This window comes from Heterodontus francisci, chromosome 13 (genome assembly GCF_036365525.1).
Source record: "Heterodontus francisci isolate sHetFra1 chromosome 13, sHetFra1.hap1, whole genome shotgun sequence".
Lineage (NCBI taxonomy): Eukaryota > Metazoa > Chordata > Chondrichthyes > Heterodontiformes > Heterodontidae > Heterodontus > Heterodontus francisci.
The window spans coordinates 24,895,252-24,915,504 of record NC_090383.1 but is presented as its reverse complement, the minus strand read 5'-3'; the positions used below and the strand labels follow the sequence as shown (position 1 = coordinate 24,915,504).

General features: G+C 46.0%; 1 protein-coding gene across 1 annotated transcript in view; it reads right to left on the bottom strand.

The window, feature by feature from the left end:
* The window catches only part of LOC137376696 (rho guanine nucleotide exchange factor 33-like), a 75,169-nt gene extending 55,200 nt beyond the window's left edge, over positions 1 to 19,969 (bottom strand). Inside the window, exons 1-3 of the mRNA XM_068045671.1 lie at positions 19,889 to 19,969; positions 12,709 to 12,898; positions 5,927 to 5,976 (exon numbers count right to left, since the gene is read on the bottom strand). Coding sequence (XP_067901772.1) covers positions 5,927 to 5,976; positions 12,709 to 12,727 — 69 coding nt within the window. The 5' untranslated portion in view covers positions 12,728 to 12,898; positions 19,889 to 19,969. The remainder of the gene's footprint in view (positions 1 to 5,926; positions 5,977 to 12,708; positions 12,899 to 19,888) is intronic.
* Positions 19,970 to 20,253: the final 284 nt, after the last annotated feature.

Below are 20,253 nucleotides of genomic sequence, written 5' to 3'. Positions count from 1 at the left end.
ACTTGTTTCCTGATTCCACATGTTTTTACCTTAGTCTTGAATATACTATGTAGTACCTTATCAAAGGCCTTTTGAAAACCCAATAAATTATATTTACTACATTACCCTTTTCTACACATTCTGTTACTTCTTCAAGGAATTCAATAAGATTGGTCAAGCATGACCTTTTCTTTTGAAATCTATGTTTTTTAAAATTATATTTTCAAATTCTAGATGATTTTCCATTACCGCTTTGAATAAGTTGTCCATTATCTTTCCTATCACCGATGTTAAGCTAATTGGTCTATAGTTGCCTGGACTTGTTCTATCTCCTTTTTAAAAAAATATTTTAAAATATTAGATGCCCACAGGTCCTCTGGCATTGTTCCCTTTTCTAATGAATTTTTACATATAATGGCATCTTTGCTGCCTCTTCCCTAACTTCTTTTAATATGCTGTATGAAGATGCTTATATATTTTTTGGGTTTTTTTCTGAGGACTTTTATTTAAAGGGCGGCACAGTGGCGCAGTGGTTAGCACTGCAGCCTCACAGCTCCAGGGACCCGGGTTCGATTCTGGGTACTGCCTGTGTGGAGTTTGCAAGTTCTCCCTGTGTCTGCGTGGGTTTTCTCCGGGTGCTCCGGTTTCCTCCCACAAGCCAAAAGACTTGCAGGTTGGTAGGTAAATTGGCCGTTATAAATTGTCACTAGTGTATGTAGGTGGTAGGGAAATATAGGGACAGGTGGGGATGTTTGGTAGGAATATGGGATTAGTGTAGGATTAGTATAAATGGGTGGTTGATGGTCGGCACGGACTCGGTGGGCCGAAGGGCCTGTTTCAGTGCTGTATCTCTAATCTAATCTAATCTAAATTGTGGAGATGGATTCATTGGAAGGCTGAAGATTTCATAAATGTTGGACTTTGCTTTGTTGTTGACAGTTCACTGAAAGGACACTGAGATGTTGTTTCAAAACAACCTGCACTGGAAATCATGTGCTTTTAGCTCAGTAAACAACAGAAACCTTGGTGACCTGGGGAAGATGTTTACAGAGAAGCCACATGTCAAGATTTATTGAAGTCAGGAGGTTGACTTTCTGTTTTGGTGTTTGTATATTGTTTTCCAAGTCAGCTGGGGTGTGAACTGTTTTGAAGACAGTTGGTGTTTTGTCTGCCAAGGAAAAAGAAGCCACCCAGCTCACCTCTTTCTCTACCTCTTTGAACAAACCCTGCAAAGATCCAGTGTGGGAGAGCTAAAATCCCTGGTGCTGCATCTCTCCTGAGAAACTGGGAAAACCTGCCAGATTGATTCTCAGTGCTGCCTGAAAAGAAGATCTGCTTTAGAAATGGGTGTTACAGGGAGTCAGAGTCTCAGCAGCTTTTAAAAGGTGGCAATGGAGCAACAGCTATTGGTGTTATGCACTTGGCAGTAGTGCAGTGAGGCGTTTCACTTTCTTGCAAGGAAGGAGTAAGGCAACCATTTATTTGGGGTCAAGGCCCACTTGAGTTATTCCTCCTGCTGGGGCTAACTGGAGCAGGAGGCCTGGGGCAGGGGGGGCATGCTCTGGGTAGCATTTCAGCACCCACTGGAAGGGTGCCCGCATTATCGTGGCAGGGTCCAGGTGGCATGGGCATCATGCAGGCTGATGGGTGTCCTTGGCTGGAGGCTGAAGGGGTTTGGTTGCTGGCTGAAGAGGGTGGTCGCTGGTCGCAGGCTTCCCACTGGCCACAGTTTGATACAGACCTTTAAACATTCCAGCAGTTCTTCTTTCTGTGTCAGCTGACGATGCAGTTGCCGCCTCAAGGCCTGCCTCTGGCCACTAAGTGGCTGACCACCCTGCCTGCCAGCTGTTAATTGGCCAGCAAGATTCCAATGGGAATGAGAGTTGGAGTGGGACGACCTTCGCCACCCACTTCCAGTTCTGCCTTCCCTTTCCCGCCAAGTCCCGTGAAATCCTGGCACTTATCTTTTATTCCATATTGATTCTGTTTCTATCCTTCTGTTAGTTAGGTCCTTTTCTCTCTTGCCTTATCTAACCTCTAATTAGTACAGCTACTCTACCCTCTTCCTTTCTGATTAAGTTATAATTGTAATATCTAGTTGTCAGTCCTGTTCTTTATGTCACTATATTTCAGTTATTCCTACTACATCTGGTTCCTCACTATGGATTATTGCCTCCGGGTTCCCTGTTTTATTTTGGATGCTGTGTACATTGCCATACAGATTTGATTCATCTTTAATAGTTGTTCCTTTTATTTTACTTTTAAAAGTCCCTTTATACCTCTGTTTTATAACTGCATTTGTTCCCTGACCATTTATGTTATTCTTATTCCTTGCCTTGGCCTGACCTGTACTCTCATATATTTCTTTTATCTTCAGATTTATGTTGTTTTTGCCAGATCCCTCCCCCATCTTAGTAGTTTAAAGTTATATCCACAGCCCTATTTATCCTTTCCACTTGGATACTTATCCCACACCAGTTCAGGTGGAGCCCATCCCAGCGTTACAGCTCCTTCCCATCCTAAGCATGGCACAATTAAGCTGAGAAAATTGACACTGCCATGAATAACAAGCATTTTATGTGATACCATGTCTGCCTGTTCAGGGTATAATGTGTATTTGGAGGACACAAACACACTCTCTCAATATCTTGCTTTGTCTCTGTGGAAATAAGTACTCAAAGGACGATAACCAATTTTCAACACTCTTGGGATAAATAATGTGAAGGTTAAAATCTGGAATATGAAACTACCACATGTTGAGCTAACCATGACGCCATGGAATAAAAACAGAAAGTATCGGAAATGCTCAGCAGGTCAGGTAGCAGGTCTGTAGAGAGAGAAACAGTTGATGATTCACCTCGTTGACCTTTTGTTAGAACTGGTAAAGTTTGAGATGTAGTAAATTTCAAGCAACCACAGAGGCAGGGAGGTGAAGGAACAAAAGAGAAGATCTGTGACAGGGTGGAAGGCAGGAGTGTTTAAATGACAAAAGGGATAATGGTGCAAGCAAGAGGAAGTGACAATGGGACAAGTACAGAAACAAATGAGGAGTCTAGAAGAGATGCAAATAGGCCCAGCGGAATCATTATCAGCACCTGCTCTCCGAAAAAATGACACCAGTTGTTATGATCTGAGCTTGTTGAACTCAATATTGAGTCTGGAAGGCTGTATAGTGCCTAATCGAAAGATGAGGTGTTGTCCTCTCGCTTCTATTGAGCCTCATTAGAACAGTATAGGAGGTCGAGGTCAGAGTGGGAACGGAGAATTAAAATGGCATGTGACCAGAAGCTCGGGATCACACTTGTGGACTTAACTGAAAGTGTTCAGCAAAGCGATCACCCAATTTGTGTTTGACTTCCCCAGTGCAGAGGAGACTGCATCATGAGCAACAAATACAGTATAGTAAATTGAAAGAAAGTACAAGTAAATTGTTGTTTCGCATGGAATGAGTGTATAGGCCTTAGATGGTGTGAAGGGAGGAGGTGAAAGGGCAGGTATTCCACTTCCTGCACTTGCACAGGTGGGTGCTGTGGGAAGGGGAAGGTATGTTGGGGGTGATTGAGGAGTGGATCAGAGTGTCGTGAGTGGAATAGTCACTTCGGAATGCTGAGAGGGGAGGAGCAAATGTTTTTGGTGGTGGCATCATGCTGGATGCTGAAGGCTAGTGGGGTGGACGGTGAGGACAAGGGGAACCCTCTTGTCATTTTGGGAAAGGGGAAGAGGTGAGACTAGAAGTGCGGGAAATGAGATGGACATGGCTGAGGGCCCTATCAACCAAGGTGGAGGGATATCATTGGGTGAAGAAAAAGGAAGGCATATTGGAAGCACTGTTGTGGAAGTTGGCACTGTTAGAAAAGATGTGACTGAGACAGAGGGCTGGATTTAATGTTCCTGCCACTGGGTGCAGCGGTGGGCGAAAAAGTGCTGCCATACCACCGCGATCTAGCATGGTGGGGACAGGCTCTGCGACGCTGGCAACAATGTCAACTGCCTCTGAGCAGGATCTGGCATCATTTTTAAAGGGCAGCCAGACCTGCTGCTAAATTTAAATATTTAAACCTGTACTCCCCCAGTGAACTGCAAATAAAATCATCCCTTTCACCCCACCCTTCCATGTAGAAGCAGCCCTCTCCCACCCCAAAACACTTACATGGAATAATTGACCTTCCCGCCACCACAACCGCTCAAAGTGCAGAGATCACCCCTTACCCCTCCCCCCCACACTACACATGCTGATTGGACCCCTCCACCACCCTACTACACTAAAAATCCTAAGTACCCGCCTTCCTCATCTCGATAGCACCAACCTTCCCTGGACCAGAAAGTGAAGGCACGTGAGTGCCGGCCATCGCACGGAAGATCTCGGGCAGCCGGTAAGATCTCTGTCAATTTTATTTAAATGTATTCATTTACATATTCAAAGTTGGGTCCCATTGCCCAGTGGCAGGGGGCGGAGGGCCGCCACGGAGCCTCGCCGCTGCAGGGAAGATCGGGCTCCGTGGCAGGCAGCTGCCGGTACGATCTTCCCACCACCCCCGCCCCCCACCATGGATCCCAACATCGGGACCTCAACAAAATTCAGGCCGGAGAAACTGGCAGAATGGAATAGAATCCTCACAGGAAGCCGGGTGGAAGGAAATGTAGTCAAGGTAGCTGTGGGAGTCAATGAGCTTGTAGTAGATATTGGTTGACAGTCTATCCCCAAAAATGGCGACAGAGAAGTTGAGGAAGGGATAAGTCAGAGAAGGATGATGTGAGGTGCGAAAAGTTGATGAAATTTTCCAGTTCGGGGCAAGACCAGGAAGTGGTACCGATACAATCACCAATGTACTGGAAAAAGATGTAGGGGAGGGATCCTGTGTGGAACTGGAACAAAATGTTTCACATATCCCATGAAAAGTCAAGCAGAGCTAAGACCCTTATGGATTCCCTTAGCAAGACCCTTTATTTGGAAGAAATGAATGGAGTCAAAGGAGAAGTTTTTCAGCCAGGTGGAGAAGGGTGGTAGCGGATGGGGAGTGGTTGGGCCTCTGTTCAGTGAAGAGGTGGAGAGCCCACAGACTGTCCTGGTGGTAGATGGAGGTGTAGAAGGACTAGATATCCATTGTTAGGATCAGGACCCTGGAAACTGTTAAAGTGGCAGAGGGTGTAGAAGAGTCATGGATGAGGGTGGAAAGAGACTGGACAAGGGGAGAGAAAATGGTGTTGAAATAGGAAGAAGTAAGTTCCATGGGGCAGGAACAGGCTTTAACAATGGGTCTACCAGGAGAATCCTGCTTTTGGATCTTGAGAAGGAGGTGGAAGTGCACTGTGAAAGGTTGGGGGACTATATGGTTGGAAGGCATGGGAGTGGGGGGGTGTGGTGCTGGGGGAAGATCTCCAGTGGACATGAGGTTAATGATGATCTGTGGAACAATGGCTTGATGGTTGGTAGTGGAGTCATGGTCCGGGGAGATAGGAGGAGGTGTCAGAGAATTGGCATTTACTCTCTACAAGGTAGAGATCCGTTCACCAAACAATAGGGCTGCCTTGTCAACAGGTTTAGTGACAATGTCAGGGTTGGTCTTGAGAGAACCACCACCCTCCTCTGCCTGGCAAAACTTGTTCTTACCTTAAACAACATCTCCTTTGACTCCACTCACTTCCTCCAAATAAAAGGTGTTGCCATGGGAACCCCAAGGGGTCCGAGCTATAACTACCTTTTCATGGGATACGTGCTTCATTCTTTGTTCCAGTCCTACACAGGACCCCTCCCGACCTCTTTTTCAGTGCCGCTTCTTGCCCTGGTTCCAAACTGGCATGGCACATGGAGGAAATTGTCCATGTTTCAGAAACCCGATAAAAGTTACTTAATAAAGATTTACATTGTGAGTCACGTACAACGTTTAACAATTCAACTTATGCTCATAAAATAAGAATATGAAAAGAACGATGTAAGAACATTTACCTGTGAGATCTGTAAAGCTAAATCTGTCCCTGCAATGGCTTCGGTCTCTGCTGAGAAAAATGAAATGAGATTCAGTCTGTGATGATGGCGAAATTTTGTCCTGCCTCATATTATAAAAAGGTCCATAATCAGAGGACACATCTTTAAGGTAATTGGCAAAAGAACCAGAGGGGAGATGAGGAGAATGTTTTACACGGCATGTTGTTATGATCTGGAATGCACTGCTGAAAGGGTGGTGGAAGCAAATTTAATAATGGCTCTCAAAAGGAAATTAGATAAATATTGAACTGGAGAACTTTGCAGGGCTGTGGGGAAAGGGCACCAGAGTGGGACTAATTAGATAGCTCCTTCAAAGAGCCGGTACAGGTACGATGGACTGAATGGCTTCCTTCTGTGCTGTATCATCCTATAGAAATGTTGTGTTTTTATATATGGATTTTAGTTGATGTGTTGTGAAGTTTAATTCCATCTTGGGGCCTAAGAGTACAGCAAAAATACCCTGTTTTGGGGTGCAAAAATACCACCAGCTAGGGCTATTGGTAGTGAAATGCCTGCTTGACCCCCTGAGAAGAGAGATTAATATATTACAAAAGCAAAATCCAGCAGATGCTGGAAATCTGAAATAAAAACAGAAAATTCTGGAAATACTCAGCAGGTCAGGCAATATCTGTGGAGAGAGAAACAGAGTTAACAGCTGGAATTTTATCAAAAGGCTGGTTGTCCCATCGCCTGGACCGAAAGTGGACCCCAATGGAAGGATGGCGCGACCTTGGGCAGCATTTTACTGCTGCTAATTACGAGGCCGCCTCTGTACCTGCCGTCCAATTGAGGGCCTCGGCCCACCTCTCAGAGCTGCTGGGCCAATCAGAAGGTTGGCAGTGCCACCGATAGAGGCGGCTGCTGCTGAGGCTGCTGGAAGAAGAGGGTGCCTTCATCTTGGCGCCCTCAAAGGGCAGGTAAGTTTTCTTTTCACTGTGCTGGGGCCAGGCAGGCAGGCCCCAGCGATTGGAGGGGTGAAGCCTCCAGGGTCAGTGGTAGAACCCCTTCGTGGGCCATGAAGCGGCCATAAAGGAAGGTCCCTCGTCCCTCCCAGGAACCTGCTGGGAAGCTGCCATGGTTTATCTGCCAGTTTCCCTAAGTGGCAGCAGCCCATCCCAACAAAAGGCTAATCGGTCTATTAATTGGCTTAGTTGGTCACCTATCTCTGGTTGGTGAACGTTGCGCCACTATCATGTGGCGGCAGCAAGATGTCGGGCTCCCCTCCATTCGGCCACCATTTTATGACCTCCTGCACCTCCCAGCCTTCTCCAGAGGGCTGGTAAAATCCTGCCCAATGTTTCAGGTCAATGACCCTTTCATCAGAACTCACATCAATTTGGATGAAAGGTCATTGACCTGAAACATTAACTCTTTTCTCTCTCCACCAATGCTGCCTCACCTGTTGAGTATTTCCAGCATTTTCTGCTTTTATTTCATTCATATATTAGCTGCATTGTTGGCATGATTGTTTGGCCAAGGGCCTCAGGCTTTGGAAATGCTTTGTCAAGTGTGCTGAATGAGCAACCAGATAACAATCGTTATCAATATTGGCAACACATCAAGAGGCCCCATGGGCAGTTGTCTCGAAGTTTAATGCCTAAGTCAAGAAAGGCATTGATTTGGCCCATACCGAGTAACCATCTCACAAGACAGCAATGAGGCTCCCAAAGAAATGTTAATTACTGGCCTCTTGACAAAGAACCAAGGTGCTTTCAAAGAAGCTGGCTTCCTTATAAAGGGAAGTGAGAGCTACATTTGTGCAGCAGTCCCAGGATGTTGAATTCATAGTTTAATCATATACCTCTCATGTTAGTTGATGTTTATCTCAGTGTGCATCCCTGGGAGCAGTCCATAGAGCACAGACTCCTGTTACAGAGCTGCTCGGGAGGAACCTTAACAAAAACCATTGCATCTCTTTCCATACGTGCTTTGGAAAGACACATTCCAGAAGGAGGTGGGCAACCGTCTCTTCCCCACCGCAGCCACCTCGGGGGCACCGTGCAGAGGTGGTGATACTCTGAGCGAACAGGAAGGATCTGACTGTGAGGGCCCTTCTCACCACCAGCCAAGCTACATCTTGGTGCTTGTGTGAAAGTTCTGGTGATGAGGCATTCTGCCAAATGACTTTGACAGTCTGCTCGAGGAACCATCCGACAGGATCCATCATCTCCGTTTCCCATAGGGCCTGGAGGACATTCCATGCAGACCACTGCCTGATGGATGGTGGTCAAAGGTGTTTTTCTGCAGAAACTTTCCCACAAAGTGACCAGATCCATCCTTCGCAACACTGGGAACAGATAGAAACTCAGCACATTGTGCACAGCAACTGTTGCTGGAGTACCATCAATTCAGTGAACGACGCTCTTTAGTCTGCCCAAAACTTGCTGGTCTTCCAGTGAAAAGAGTTGTCCACGACCGAATGTTGCAGACTGGCACATTTCAAGATCCAGGACTACGTGCTGAGGGACGCACTAAAGCTTGGGGCAGCCGCTGCAAAGGCTCAATGGGGAAAGACCACTGTGTAAGGTCATCCCGCCATAGGGAACTGAGGCGCTGGACCCATGGGAAACCCCTCGGGCTGTATACACCAAATATGGTTTTGCTGTAAAATGTACATTGTATGTAAAATGGAATGGAAGGGTTGTGAGGCAACTCACTCCTGTATTCAAGAAAACTGATATCATTTGCTCTTTCTGGAATGTCAACTTGCTAATGTTTTGAACTGTTTTGTAATGTATATTTTTTACACATTTTTATGAATGAAGTATATTTTTGGAAAAAAAAAATCAAGACCTGGCACCTACAGGCAATGGTTGCAATGGTGGTCCCACGGGCAATCAAAATCTGGTCAGGGGGAAATGATTCCCATTCCTCCGACCTGGGTATTTTGCTGCGGGGAGGTAACTTCTCCATCTCCGAAGTTAAGGAGGAGGTGGGCTGTCCCCTCCTCATAGCAGATGTAATGTACAACAATGTTCTGCTCCGGTTAATCATCGTGTATGCCCTGGTCCAATACAGCTAGCGGCTGACCATCCTCCAGCAGCTCCCATTGCTGCTGGCGATATCCTGGCTGGTCATTCTAGGCAGTGACTGAAACTGCATCATTAACGCAGCTGGACGATCCGGCAGTGACGACAGCAAACTGGACACTACGTCCAGATTCCTAATGGCAACAGTAAAAGATGCCAAGCCGCATGATGTCTTCAGCAAACCTGCAGACGGAACGCAGTGTAGATACACCTGGTCAAGATCAGACGGGTCTGCCCGTTCCAATATTGACTTCCTGTTTATATCCCGTGCTTTCACAGTCAGATCCACCAATGTCAAGCCAGTGTTCTTCTCTGACCACTGCCTCCAACTGGTCGACTGTCACCTACGGGATGACCAGCGGGTTGGCAGAGGAACACAGAAGTTGAATGCAACACTGCTAACCCCAGAGAACACTGAGGAATTCCAAAGGGATTACAAAGGTTGGAGAATTGTTAAAACCCTCTTTGAGTCTCCGGTTCACTGGTGGGAAACGATCAAGACGAACCTTTATCCTCAAAGGTGTTCTGAGGGTGAGAGAGAGACAGAGGGAAATGTCCCGAATCCAGAAAAGAATGCAGAATCTGCTCCGACTGCAGTCGATGGGGGTCGAGGTCAAGGAGGATCTCCAAGCGGTGAAGAGCCAGCAGGCCTCGCTCTTTGCCACGGAAGCCTCCAAGATCATCTTCCAGTCCAGAGTCCGCTCCATTGAGCAGGATGAGGTGTGCTCACGTTACTTCTTCCAAAAGGTACACAGAGAGAGCTCTGTGATCGGCAGCCTGAAGGAAGAGGATGGCTCGGTAACATCTTCACAGTCCGACATACTAAGGATCAGCAAATCCTTTTATGCTGGGCTGTATGACGTGAAGCCCACAGACAGCACGGCCTCCCAGTCCTTCCTGTCATCTATCACGGAAGTCTTAGATGACAGCACACGGGAGAGTCTGGACAACCCGCTAACTCTGGACGAACTGACAAAGGCCGTCAGGTTCTTCGAGACGAGTAAAACTCCCAGAAGCGACGGCTTACCGGTTGAGTTGTATTCAACTCTGTGGGACTGGATCGGCCCAGACCTGCTGGAAGTATACGAGAGCATGCTTCTGGCCAGCAGCATGTCAGAATCCATGAGGAAAAGCATCATCACCCTCATCTACAAGCAGAAGGTGGAAGAGGGCGGAAATCAGAAATTGGTGACCCATCTCACTGCTTAATGTTGACTACAAGATTCGGTCCAAAGTCATTGCCAGTCATGTCAAGTCTGCTCTGGAATTGGTGATTCACCCTGACTAGACCTGTACTGTACTCGGCAGGAAGATCTCTGACAGCTTTGTGCACTCAGGGATACGATCGCCTATGTACGGGACAGGAGGGTGGACACCTGCCTCATCAGCTTGGACCAGGAGAAGGCTTTTGACAGGATATCACACACCTACATGATGGACGTGCTTTCCAAAATGGGGTTTGGGGAGGAAATCCGCAATTGGATCCAACTGCTCTACACAAACATCAGTAGCGCAGTCTCAATCAATGGGTGGGAATCAGAAAGTTTCCCGATCCAATCTGGAGTCAGACAGGGCTGTCCTCTCTCCCTTGTCTTGTTTGTTTGCTGTATCAAACCCTTTGCTGAGTCCATTAGGAATGATGCAGGCATAAGACGGGTGACAATCCCAGGCAGCGGAAGCACTCAGGTCAAAGCCTCCCTGTACATGGCCGACGTCACTGTCTTCTGCTCAGATCTGCTGTTCGTTTGCAGGCCGATGAGCATCTGTGGCCAGTTCGAACTGGCCTTGGGAACCAAAGCAAATCATGGCAAGAGCGAGACCAAATTCTTTGGGAACTGGGCCGACCGATCCCTAGTCCCCTTCTCCGTCAGGTCAGACTACCTGAAGGTGCTGGGGATATGGTTCGGAGGGGCCGGGGCATGTGCCAAAACCTGGGAGGAGTGAGTAGCTATGGTAAAACAGAAACTGAGCATGTGGGAGCAGCGATCTCTCTCCATTGTGAGTAAGAACCTGGTCATCAGGTGCGAGGCGCTCACGCTGTTGCTGTATGTGGCGCAGGTCTGGTCCATGCCCCACTCTTGCGCTGTGGCGGTCATCCGAGCCATTTTTCGCTTTATCTGGAGATCCAAAATGGACCGTGTCCAGAGGGAATGGCGGAACAAATGGACCCGATGTCGCCCTCATCCTGATGGCCACCTTTTTGTGTGGCTGCATCAAGCTGTGTAGAGCTCCAGTACACAAACACCAAGTGTCACTACGTGCTGAGGTTCTATCTGTCCCCGGTGTTGCGAAGGATGTGTCTGGTCACATTGCCGTGGAACCCTCCATCCAGTTGGACCGTGCCGTACCACCTATCCTTCGTGTAAAAGCTTGTGCAGAAAAACTCCTTTAACCACCAATCCATCAGGCAGTGTTCTGCACGGAATGTCCTCAAGGCCCTACGGGAAAAGGAGATGGTGGATCCTGTCGGATGGTTCCCCGAGCAGACTGCCAAAGTCATTTGGCGGAATGCCTCATCATCAGAACTTTCAAACAAGCACCAAGACGTAGCTTGGCTGGTGATGAGAAGGGCCCTCCTCGTCAGATCCTTCCTGCCCGGAATCTTACTGCCTCCGCATGCTGCCCTCGGGGTGGCTGTGGTGGGGAAGAGACTGTTGCCCTCCTCCTTCTGGAATGTGCTTTTGCAAAGCAGGTGTGGAAAGAGATGCAGTGGTTTTTGTTGAGGTTCATCCCAAGCAGCTCTGTAACACTGGAGTCTGTGCTCTACGGGATGTTCCCAGGGACGCACACTGAGATAAACATCAACTGCTGCTGGAGGACCATCAACTCGGTGAAAGATGCTCTTTGGTCTGTCCGAAACTTGTTGGTCTTCCAGCGCAAAGAGTTGTCCACGACCAAGTGTTGCAGATTGGCACATTCCAAGGTCCAGGACAACGTGTTGAAGGATGCAGTAAAGCTTGGAGCAGCCGTTGCAAAGGCTCAATAGGGAAAGGCCACTGTGTAAGGTCCTCGCACCACAGTGAACCGAGGGGCTGGAACCTGTGTAAAACCCCTCAGTCTGTATACACCAAAATATGGTTTTGCTGTGTAATGCAAATGTACATTGCATGTAAAATGGCAAGGAAGGGTTGTGAGGCAACTCACATTCTGTATTGAAAACTGATTTCTTTTGCACTTTCTGGAATGTCAACTTGGTGCCTTGACCAATCAGAGTCAAGCTGCCTGGTTTAAATTTCAAAGTCTGGCAGTTAACTGAGTCTGGCGGTTAACTATCAGTCACCATAAACTGGTGCATTCTCCATGGCAACATCTCTACCTATCGGAGTTCACTTGCCAACCAATCAGCACTCTCTTCTCATGTAGTATAAGTTGTTGTTTTGCCTTACATTGGTTATTCTTGCGGATTGTCCTGATTGAGTGCAAGACGAAAAGCTTCGACAACATGACTCTATTTTCAGCAATATTATTTTGTTCTCCAACAAGGGCTAACTTTCAATTAGGTCATTGGGTATTGAATTATCTAGTGAAAGCCAATTCATTTGAATTTAAAACACAATAATTACATGCATGAGCCACATTAAAATATAATGATTAAAATGCGCAAATCTGTACTTTTATATTAGCACTTTTGTCTGATCAAATCATTCACAGCACAATTACTTAGAAAATATTAATTTGTGTTTACCAGCAATAAATATTTCAATATCGCCATACCTTCATTTTTCCTCTCCATTATTAATTTCTTAAATTCTCAGTCTCCGGTTTCCTTTTGATGGCTCCAAAACACTTACTGATCACGCAGCTTAGTTAACAAATACTGTTTGTAAGCATCAAGATGTTCTGATTAATCACCATTCTGTGTGAGACGAAAGATGTCTTTATATGTGCTGTGTTTTGACGACCCCTATAGATAAAATGGAAGCAGCTTATTTAGTCACATGTTTGGAGTGTAGATGGTCAATTCATTTCTCTATAATCTAAGGAAAGGTTTCAAAGCTGGGACTGAGTAGTTTGTTCTTTTAATTTAGGCTTTGTTAAAATCATAAAATCTGTAATCAAAAGATAAAAGCAATCCATTACAGCCTCCATCACTTAGAGTCTGTGCTTATCATGGGTAGCCACCTATATTGGGCTAATGGCACATATCCATTACCATATGAGTCAATTACAATGGCATCACTTACAAACTGGTTCCCCGAGCAGACCGCCAAAGTCATTTGGCGGAATGCCTCATCACCAGAACTTTCAAACAAGCACCAAGATGTAGCTTGGCTGGTGGTGAGAAGGGCCCTCCCCGTCAGATCCTTCCTGCACGCCCGAAGTCTCGCCCCCTCCGCGCAATGCCCCCGCAGTGGCTGTGGTGGGGAAGAGACGGTTGCCCACCTCCTCCTGGAATGTGTCTTTGCAAAGCAGGTGTGGAAAGAGATGCAGTGGTTTTTGTCGAGGTTCATCCCAAGCAGCTCTGTAACACAGGAGTCTGTGCTCTACGGGCTGTTCCCAGGGACGCACACCGAGACAAACATCAACTGCTGCTGGAGGACTATCTATTCGGTGAAAGACGCCCTTTAGTCTGCCCGAAACTTGCTGGTCTTCCAGCGCAAAGAGTTGTCCACGACTGAATGTTGCAGACTGGCACATTCCAAGGTCCAGGACTACGTGCTGAGGGACGCACTAAAGCTTGGGGCAGCCGCAGCAAAGGCTCAATGGGGAAAGACCACAGTGTAAGGTCCCCCCACCAAGCTGGACTGAGGGGCTGGATCCATGGGAAACCCCTCGAACTGTATCGGGAAAATTTTCATTTGCTGTAAATGTAAAAATGTCATTGGCATGACAAATGTAAAATGGAAGGGTTGTGAAGCAACTCATGATTGTAATGAAGGAAACTGATCTCCCTTGCAATGTTTGTATTTTTTGGTACTGTTTGGCAATGTATTTTTTACAGATTTTTATGAATAAAGTATATTTTGGAAATAAAACTTAAAAATCACTTACAACCTATTAAGTGTGATAGTTATTTTGGTCAATTCAATAAATGTTGTGGATGCAGCAGTTAAGCAGTTAAGTCCTGTACAGGCAGTAAAATTTGACAACAGTCAGGGACAATGCAGTAACGGAAATTTGCATATTACAAACCTTCGAACAGAAAAGATGTCTCGACAGCAGCCTATGAAATTCAATCCCTTCAAGGACTCAAGAGTCAAACTTGATTTCCCACTTATCCCAAAACTCACCAAAAACCACACGTCTGTTGGTATTAAAATTCCCAAAGTACTGCAAACAGATGCGAGAGAAATCCAACCTTGTTTGGCACCACATAACTGGGATTTAAAAGTGGGGAATAGCTCGAAGGCACCAGGTTTTCTAAACTGAAGCCTTCCTGGGGCAAAACTTTAACATCCAAAAAGAGATTCAATTATAATTCAGCCTCATCCAAAAAAGGGGTGATGAGAAATTCAAACCTGAACAGGAAATGTCTGTTGCAAACAACACCAGCTGTAGCAGTTGTAAGATTGAGGTGTGGATGTCAGAATGAGTGTAGAATGTGTTTTCATGTTTTTCTTACTTTACCATGAAAAAAATGGGGGAAAAAATCAAGATTTCCTTTTTTTGTGCAGCGGGGCGTGTCATGCCCATTTAAGACATATCATATTCCTACTTTTAAGATACAAACTATATTCAATGTGGACTCTTTGATGTCCGATGACCTGGCCTGTGTATTTGAACTGTTTCAAAAGGAGAAAAGGATGCATTCCAGACTAAGAGGTGTTGACTATACCCATCCTGGAGCCATCAAGAGACATTCCTGAATTGAATGCAGGTGGGAGGCATACAGTAAATGGCAGAACCCTTAGGAGTATTGACAGGCAGAGTGATCTGGGCGTACAGGTCCACAGGTCACTGAAAGTGGCAACGCAGGTGGATAAGGTAGTCAAGAAGGCATACGGCATGCTTGCCTTCATCGGTCGGGGCATAGAGTATAAAAATTGGTAAGTCATGTTGCAGCTGTACAGAACTTTAGTTAGGCCACACTTAGAATATTGCGTGCAATTCTGGTCGCCACACTACCAGAAGGACGTAGAGGCTTTGGAGAGGGCACAGAAGAGGTTTACCAGGATGTTGCCTGGTCTGGAGGGCATTATCTATGAGGAGAGGTTGGATAAACTTGGATTGTTTTCACTGGAACGACGGAGGTGGAGGGGCAACATGATAGAGGTTTACAAAGTTACGAGCGGCATGCACAGAGGGGATAGTCAGAAGCTTTTTCCCAGGGTGGAAGAGTCAGTTACTAGGGGGCATAGGTTTAAGGTGAGAGGGGCAAAGTTTAGAGGGGATGTGCGAGGCAAGTTCTTTACACAGAGGGTGGTGAGTGCCTGGAACATGCTGCCGGGGGAGGTGGTGGAAGCAGGTATGATAGCGACGTTTAAGAGGCATCTTGACAAATACATGAATAGGATGGGAATAGAGGGATACGGTCCCCGGAAGTGCAGAAGGTTTTAGTTTAGGCAGGCATCAAGATCGGCACAGGCTTGGAGGGCCGAATGGCCTGTTCCCGTGTTGTACAGTTCTTTGTTCTTTGAATGGTTTTCTTCTGAGACAAAGAAGGTGTGAGGTAGCCACATCTTAACAGAATGCTTCTCATGCAGACATCAATAGCTAACCATGGATTCCACAACCTGATCATTGTATGGTCACACCAGGGGAAAAGACCATGTTCAAATAATAGAAATGCTAATAATGATGAATTTTGACCTTAAAAGGTAACCCCTTACCACCTGTCCATAACACAGATGTTCACACCAGTTTAATGGTTGATTACCTTTGGGATGAGATTCAGAATTTAGTTGCTAACAATTAGGCGAGGCAGTTCTTAAGTTAGATTTCATGTTTGTTACTAACTTTTTGGTTTACCAGGCACTGCATATAGTGGGTTAATTGTATTAAAACCACAGGCCCGCTAAAGCAGTGGGGACTGTACTGGAAATACAATAACGAGCACAGATTTAGAAGGCACCTGATCAACATCTCCAAGTTGAAATTGCAATGTGAAATGATGGAAGGTACCTAAATTTATAGAATGTTTGGGATAAAGTCTCTCAGGATATGCTGCTGCACAAGTTTAAGGCTGTGGGTATCCTAGATAGAATGTTCAGATAAATCAGAAATTAGATTGAAAGCAACAGGCACCAGTTAGTGGGAGTGATATTGTGTTGGAGAGATGTTCTGAATTAAATTCCTTTTTCGAATCTATTTAAACAACTAAGCAGTAGATTTTGACTTGCAGATGATTGATCAGCAGAGTCCCCTGTCATTTCGAGGCTCCGGCCTCAATTAAATTCGTTGGTGAGCTGCAGAGCGCCAAACAGGCATCCCAACGCAGCATGCTAAATTGAACACTGAAAATCGGGCTGGAACTCCTGTCAACAAGGTAAGTTGCAGTGATGGAGGGGCAGGGGAGTGGGTCATGATCGCAGAGGGTGAGGTTCCTGAGGTGGCAAGAGCTTCACTCCTGCTCCTCGGGGACCCACAAAGATAATCGAACGCTTATTTCTGCAGGAGGGTCTCTTCTCTTTTGTCGACCGTGTGCAGTGTAGTGAGCACTGTACAGGCTGTAACCCAGTTCTGACCTAAAATGGCAAACAGGATCCTGTTTATGTAATAGGAACCTGATTTCCACGGTAAAGTGGGGCCTATTGCCTGAAACAGGAGGGTGTTTTGAATACCCAACGGTTCACCCATTTTCAAAATGTAGCTGACTGCACTGCTGGTGTTAATGGGGTAGTTATGCTACCAACCCCATTTTTGAGGTAATTACTGCCTTGTTAATGCCAGGCGAGGGCAGTAAAAATCAACCCCTTGTAATCAGAAATGCAATAACAACTAATTGATTTTGCAGCCGGGTGTGGGGACCAAATCTACGCTGGATAAAATTCAATATGGTTAAGTGCAAGACACTACACAGCCTCAGAAAGAATGGGAGGGAGACTGGGGCAAGTTTTCCCAAGGTGGTTAGTAAAATGGTGGTGTGAGACTTCCACCCCCCAAATGATCACAGCAGCACGTGTTCATATTTTTCTTGGGGAGAGGTTAGGGGGTGGCCTCACTGAATATGCAAGACACGATATCAATGACGATCCCACTCCTGATTGGGTCTCCATCAGGCTGGTGGGTCGGGAGCGGTGGGGGGTTTGGTGAGGAATTGGGCAGATTGCAGCAGTTAAAAGGCTGCCGCAGCTGAAATGGCCATAAGCACAGCATATTAAAGGCCTGCTCGGGAATGCATATGAAACCTGACCCAGGCCCAGCAGAACCACATCCAGCCGGGGCCTGACCCAGCCTGAGTCCTTTGATTTTTTTCCTTCACCCGAGCCGACCCAACCCGACTACTGGAATGAAGTTGATTATATCAAAGAGGTTGTGCCATACCTCGGTTGGAATCGTTCACTGCAGACTAGTGCAGAGTCCGGATGCACATTTCCCGCCTTAACGTCCTGGCTGTTCAAATTCTGAAGCTTTTCCCTCCCGGAGCATAAGGCAGCATTGTATCCGACCCAGCCCGACCCGACCCGAGGCCGAATGCTGGACCCGGAAGAGAGACCCGACCCGACCTGATCCTGATGCATCATCGGGTCTGGTCGGGTTTGGGTCAGGTAGCCATGCTCTACAGCATATTAGTCAGAAGATGGAGAGAAATGGAGAGAGTTGGAGCTACATTTGAACATTGAATAATGATGGCAGGAGGAGCGCCTTCTGGGGAGCCTGCAATGACCAAGGCCCAAAGATTCTCAGAAGCTATGGTGGAGATGATGCTGACAGTGATAAGGGCCAGAAGACAAAGGCCGTTTGGATCCGGGGAGTTATGCCCCAGGAAAGGATGTATTTGCAGCACGGAGGGAGGTTGCACTGGTGGTCGTAAACAACAATTCAGTACCAAATTTTTTTATGACTTCAGCAGACCAGCCAAGATATGTGAAGGCATGAAATCCCATTGGAAATGTTAACAGCTGACAGTATAATGACCTTTACACCATCCAGAACCATACAGGGCCTAGATGAATGAAATCCATAGTAGACACAGGGATACCCCACCCTCTTATGGGTACACCTCCTCACCTACCATCACAATGACTATATCACATTTCTTGCAATATTTCAGTGAGAATTGAAGTAACTGCTGCAATGCCTGCACCTGATAGCATCTTCAGAGAGGATGCCTGCAGGCACCTGAATGAAAATATATTATGAATCCATCTGTAACATGTCTGTATCTTTGCATATTTCTCCTTTTCAAAGAAAACATATAACAAAAAGGAAAAGAACTTCCGCGGGTGAGAGAATAGCCTGCATCAGGTCCCTCATTAGAAAGCCTGTGGGAGATGGAGAAGCTTTCAGACCCAGATTGGTAATGGAAGGGAGAACTTGCGCATCTGTAAGTTTTTGCTACCTGCGGACATTATGCTGAAATAAGAATCTGATGAGCAGTATGGCACTTCTAGAGGGATCCTTTCTCTGTTCCATCATGGCACCTTTACTACTCAAGCACCAGCTCAGATACATCAACTCGGGTCTTACTACGCATTACTAAGGCAGAAGAGAAATCACTGGATGAATCACCAGCCCCAGGAGGAGCGAGGACAGATTGTAAAGGAAGCAACTGTGTCTCCCCAGGGAAGAGTGGGGGCAAATGGGACAGGGCAGAAATGGGTCCTTCAGGATAAATATTGGCCAGGACACCAGGGAGAACTCCCTGTTCTTTGAAATGTTACCATGAGATCTTTAACGTCCACCTGAGAGGACAGACAGGGCCTTGGATTAAAGTCTCATCCAAAAGATGGCACCTCCGACTGTGCAGCACTCCCTTAATAATACACTGGAATGTCAACCTAAATTTTGAGCTCAGATCTCTGGAATGTACCCACGACCTTCTGATTCAGAGGTGAGAGTGCTGCCCACTGAGCTATTTATTATTTTATTTATTATTTATCAGAGATGCAGCACTGAAACAGGCCCTTCGGCCCACCGAGTCTGTGCCGACCAACAACCACCCATTTATACTAATCCTACATTAATCCCATATTCCCTACCATATCCTCCCCATTCTCCTACCACCTACCTACACTAGGGGCAATTTACAATGGCCAATTTACCTATCAACCTGCAAGTCTTTGGCTGTGGGAGGAAACCGGAGCACCTGGCGGAAACCCACACGCTCACAGGGAGAACTTGCAAACTCCGCACAGGCAATACCTAGAATTGAACCTGGGTCGCTGGAGCTGTGAGGCTGCGGTTGCTAACGACTGCGCCACTGTGCTGCCCCATGGCTCTCAGGAATACAGATATTTTTAACTAGCTTTCTTCAAAAATGAAAACATTTATTCTATGAATGCTATATGCCTGAAGAATTAAATCCATCAGCCAGAGTTTAATTAGAGATTGTACTTAATGCAGATGTTAATTTCAACTATAAATTACCAAAACTGAAAATGCTGTTTATTTATTTTTTGGTTGGAGAGAGATTCTTCCTGTTTGTAGTTATGTATTAGTAATGAAAGGCAGCCTTTCTGTATTTTCTAAATGTTGCCCATTGTTTCCAATTACTCAATTCCAAAATAATTTTACAATCGCCTTTAAAAATTTATGTGACAGCCTCAGATCATTAAGACCTACGAGACTAACTACGAGACAAAACTCCCAGATCAAAAAAGACTGCTGTTAACAACCAGTCTTGTGAATTGCAGCGAAGGGATGATTACACCATTTCATCCAAAGAAATAGCAAGAATATGTGCTGAAAAAAAAGAAAAACATCTTAACTAATCAACGGTTCCGAATTCTTTTGACAAATGTGTCTGCGCATCAAACATTGAGAAGAAAAGTTTGAAAATATAAAGACTTACGGGCAATTCAGCTTTTTTTTATCCTCATTGAATCCTGCAATATGTTGCAAAAACGAATCGTCTTTGAATGCTCTATTAACAAAAGGCTCTGTGTTGAGTAATGGCTGGATGTTTACTGGATGTTGATCATGTCAGAAATTGGTCATGAACTTAAATAAGGAAGTTAGTATCTTATGGTATCATCATTCATGAGTCAGTGTGCTGAGTCCAGAAACCAGAATGGCTACTGTTAACAGAGAGCCTTTTGTATCATAACACTTCGTAAATGCTGCTGGTCCGAAAGGTTTTGTAAGTCTTTAAAATGCAACTAGCAGATCTCCTGTGGCATGCTTGTGTTAAACTGACTGATACACTGCATTTATACA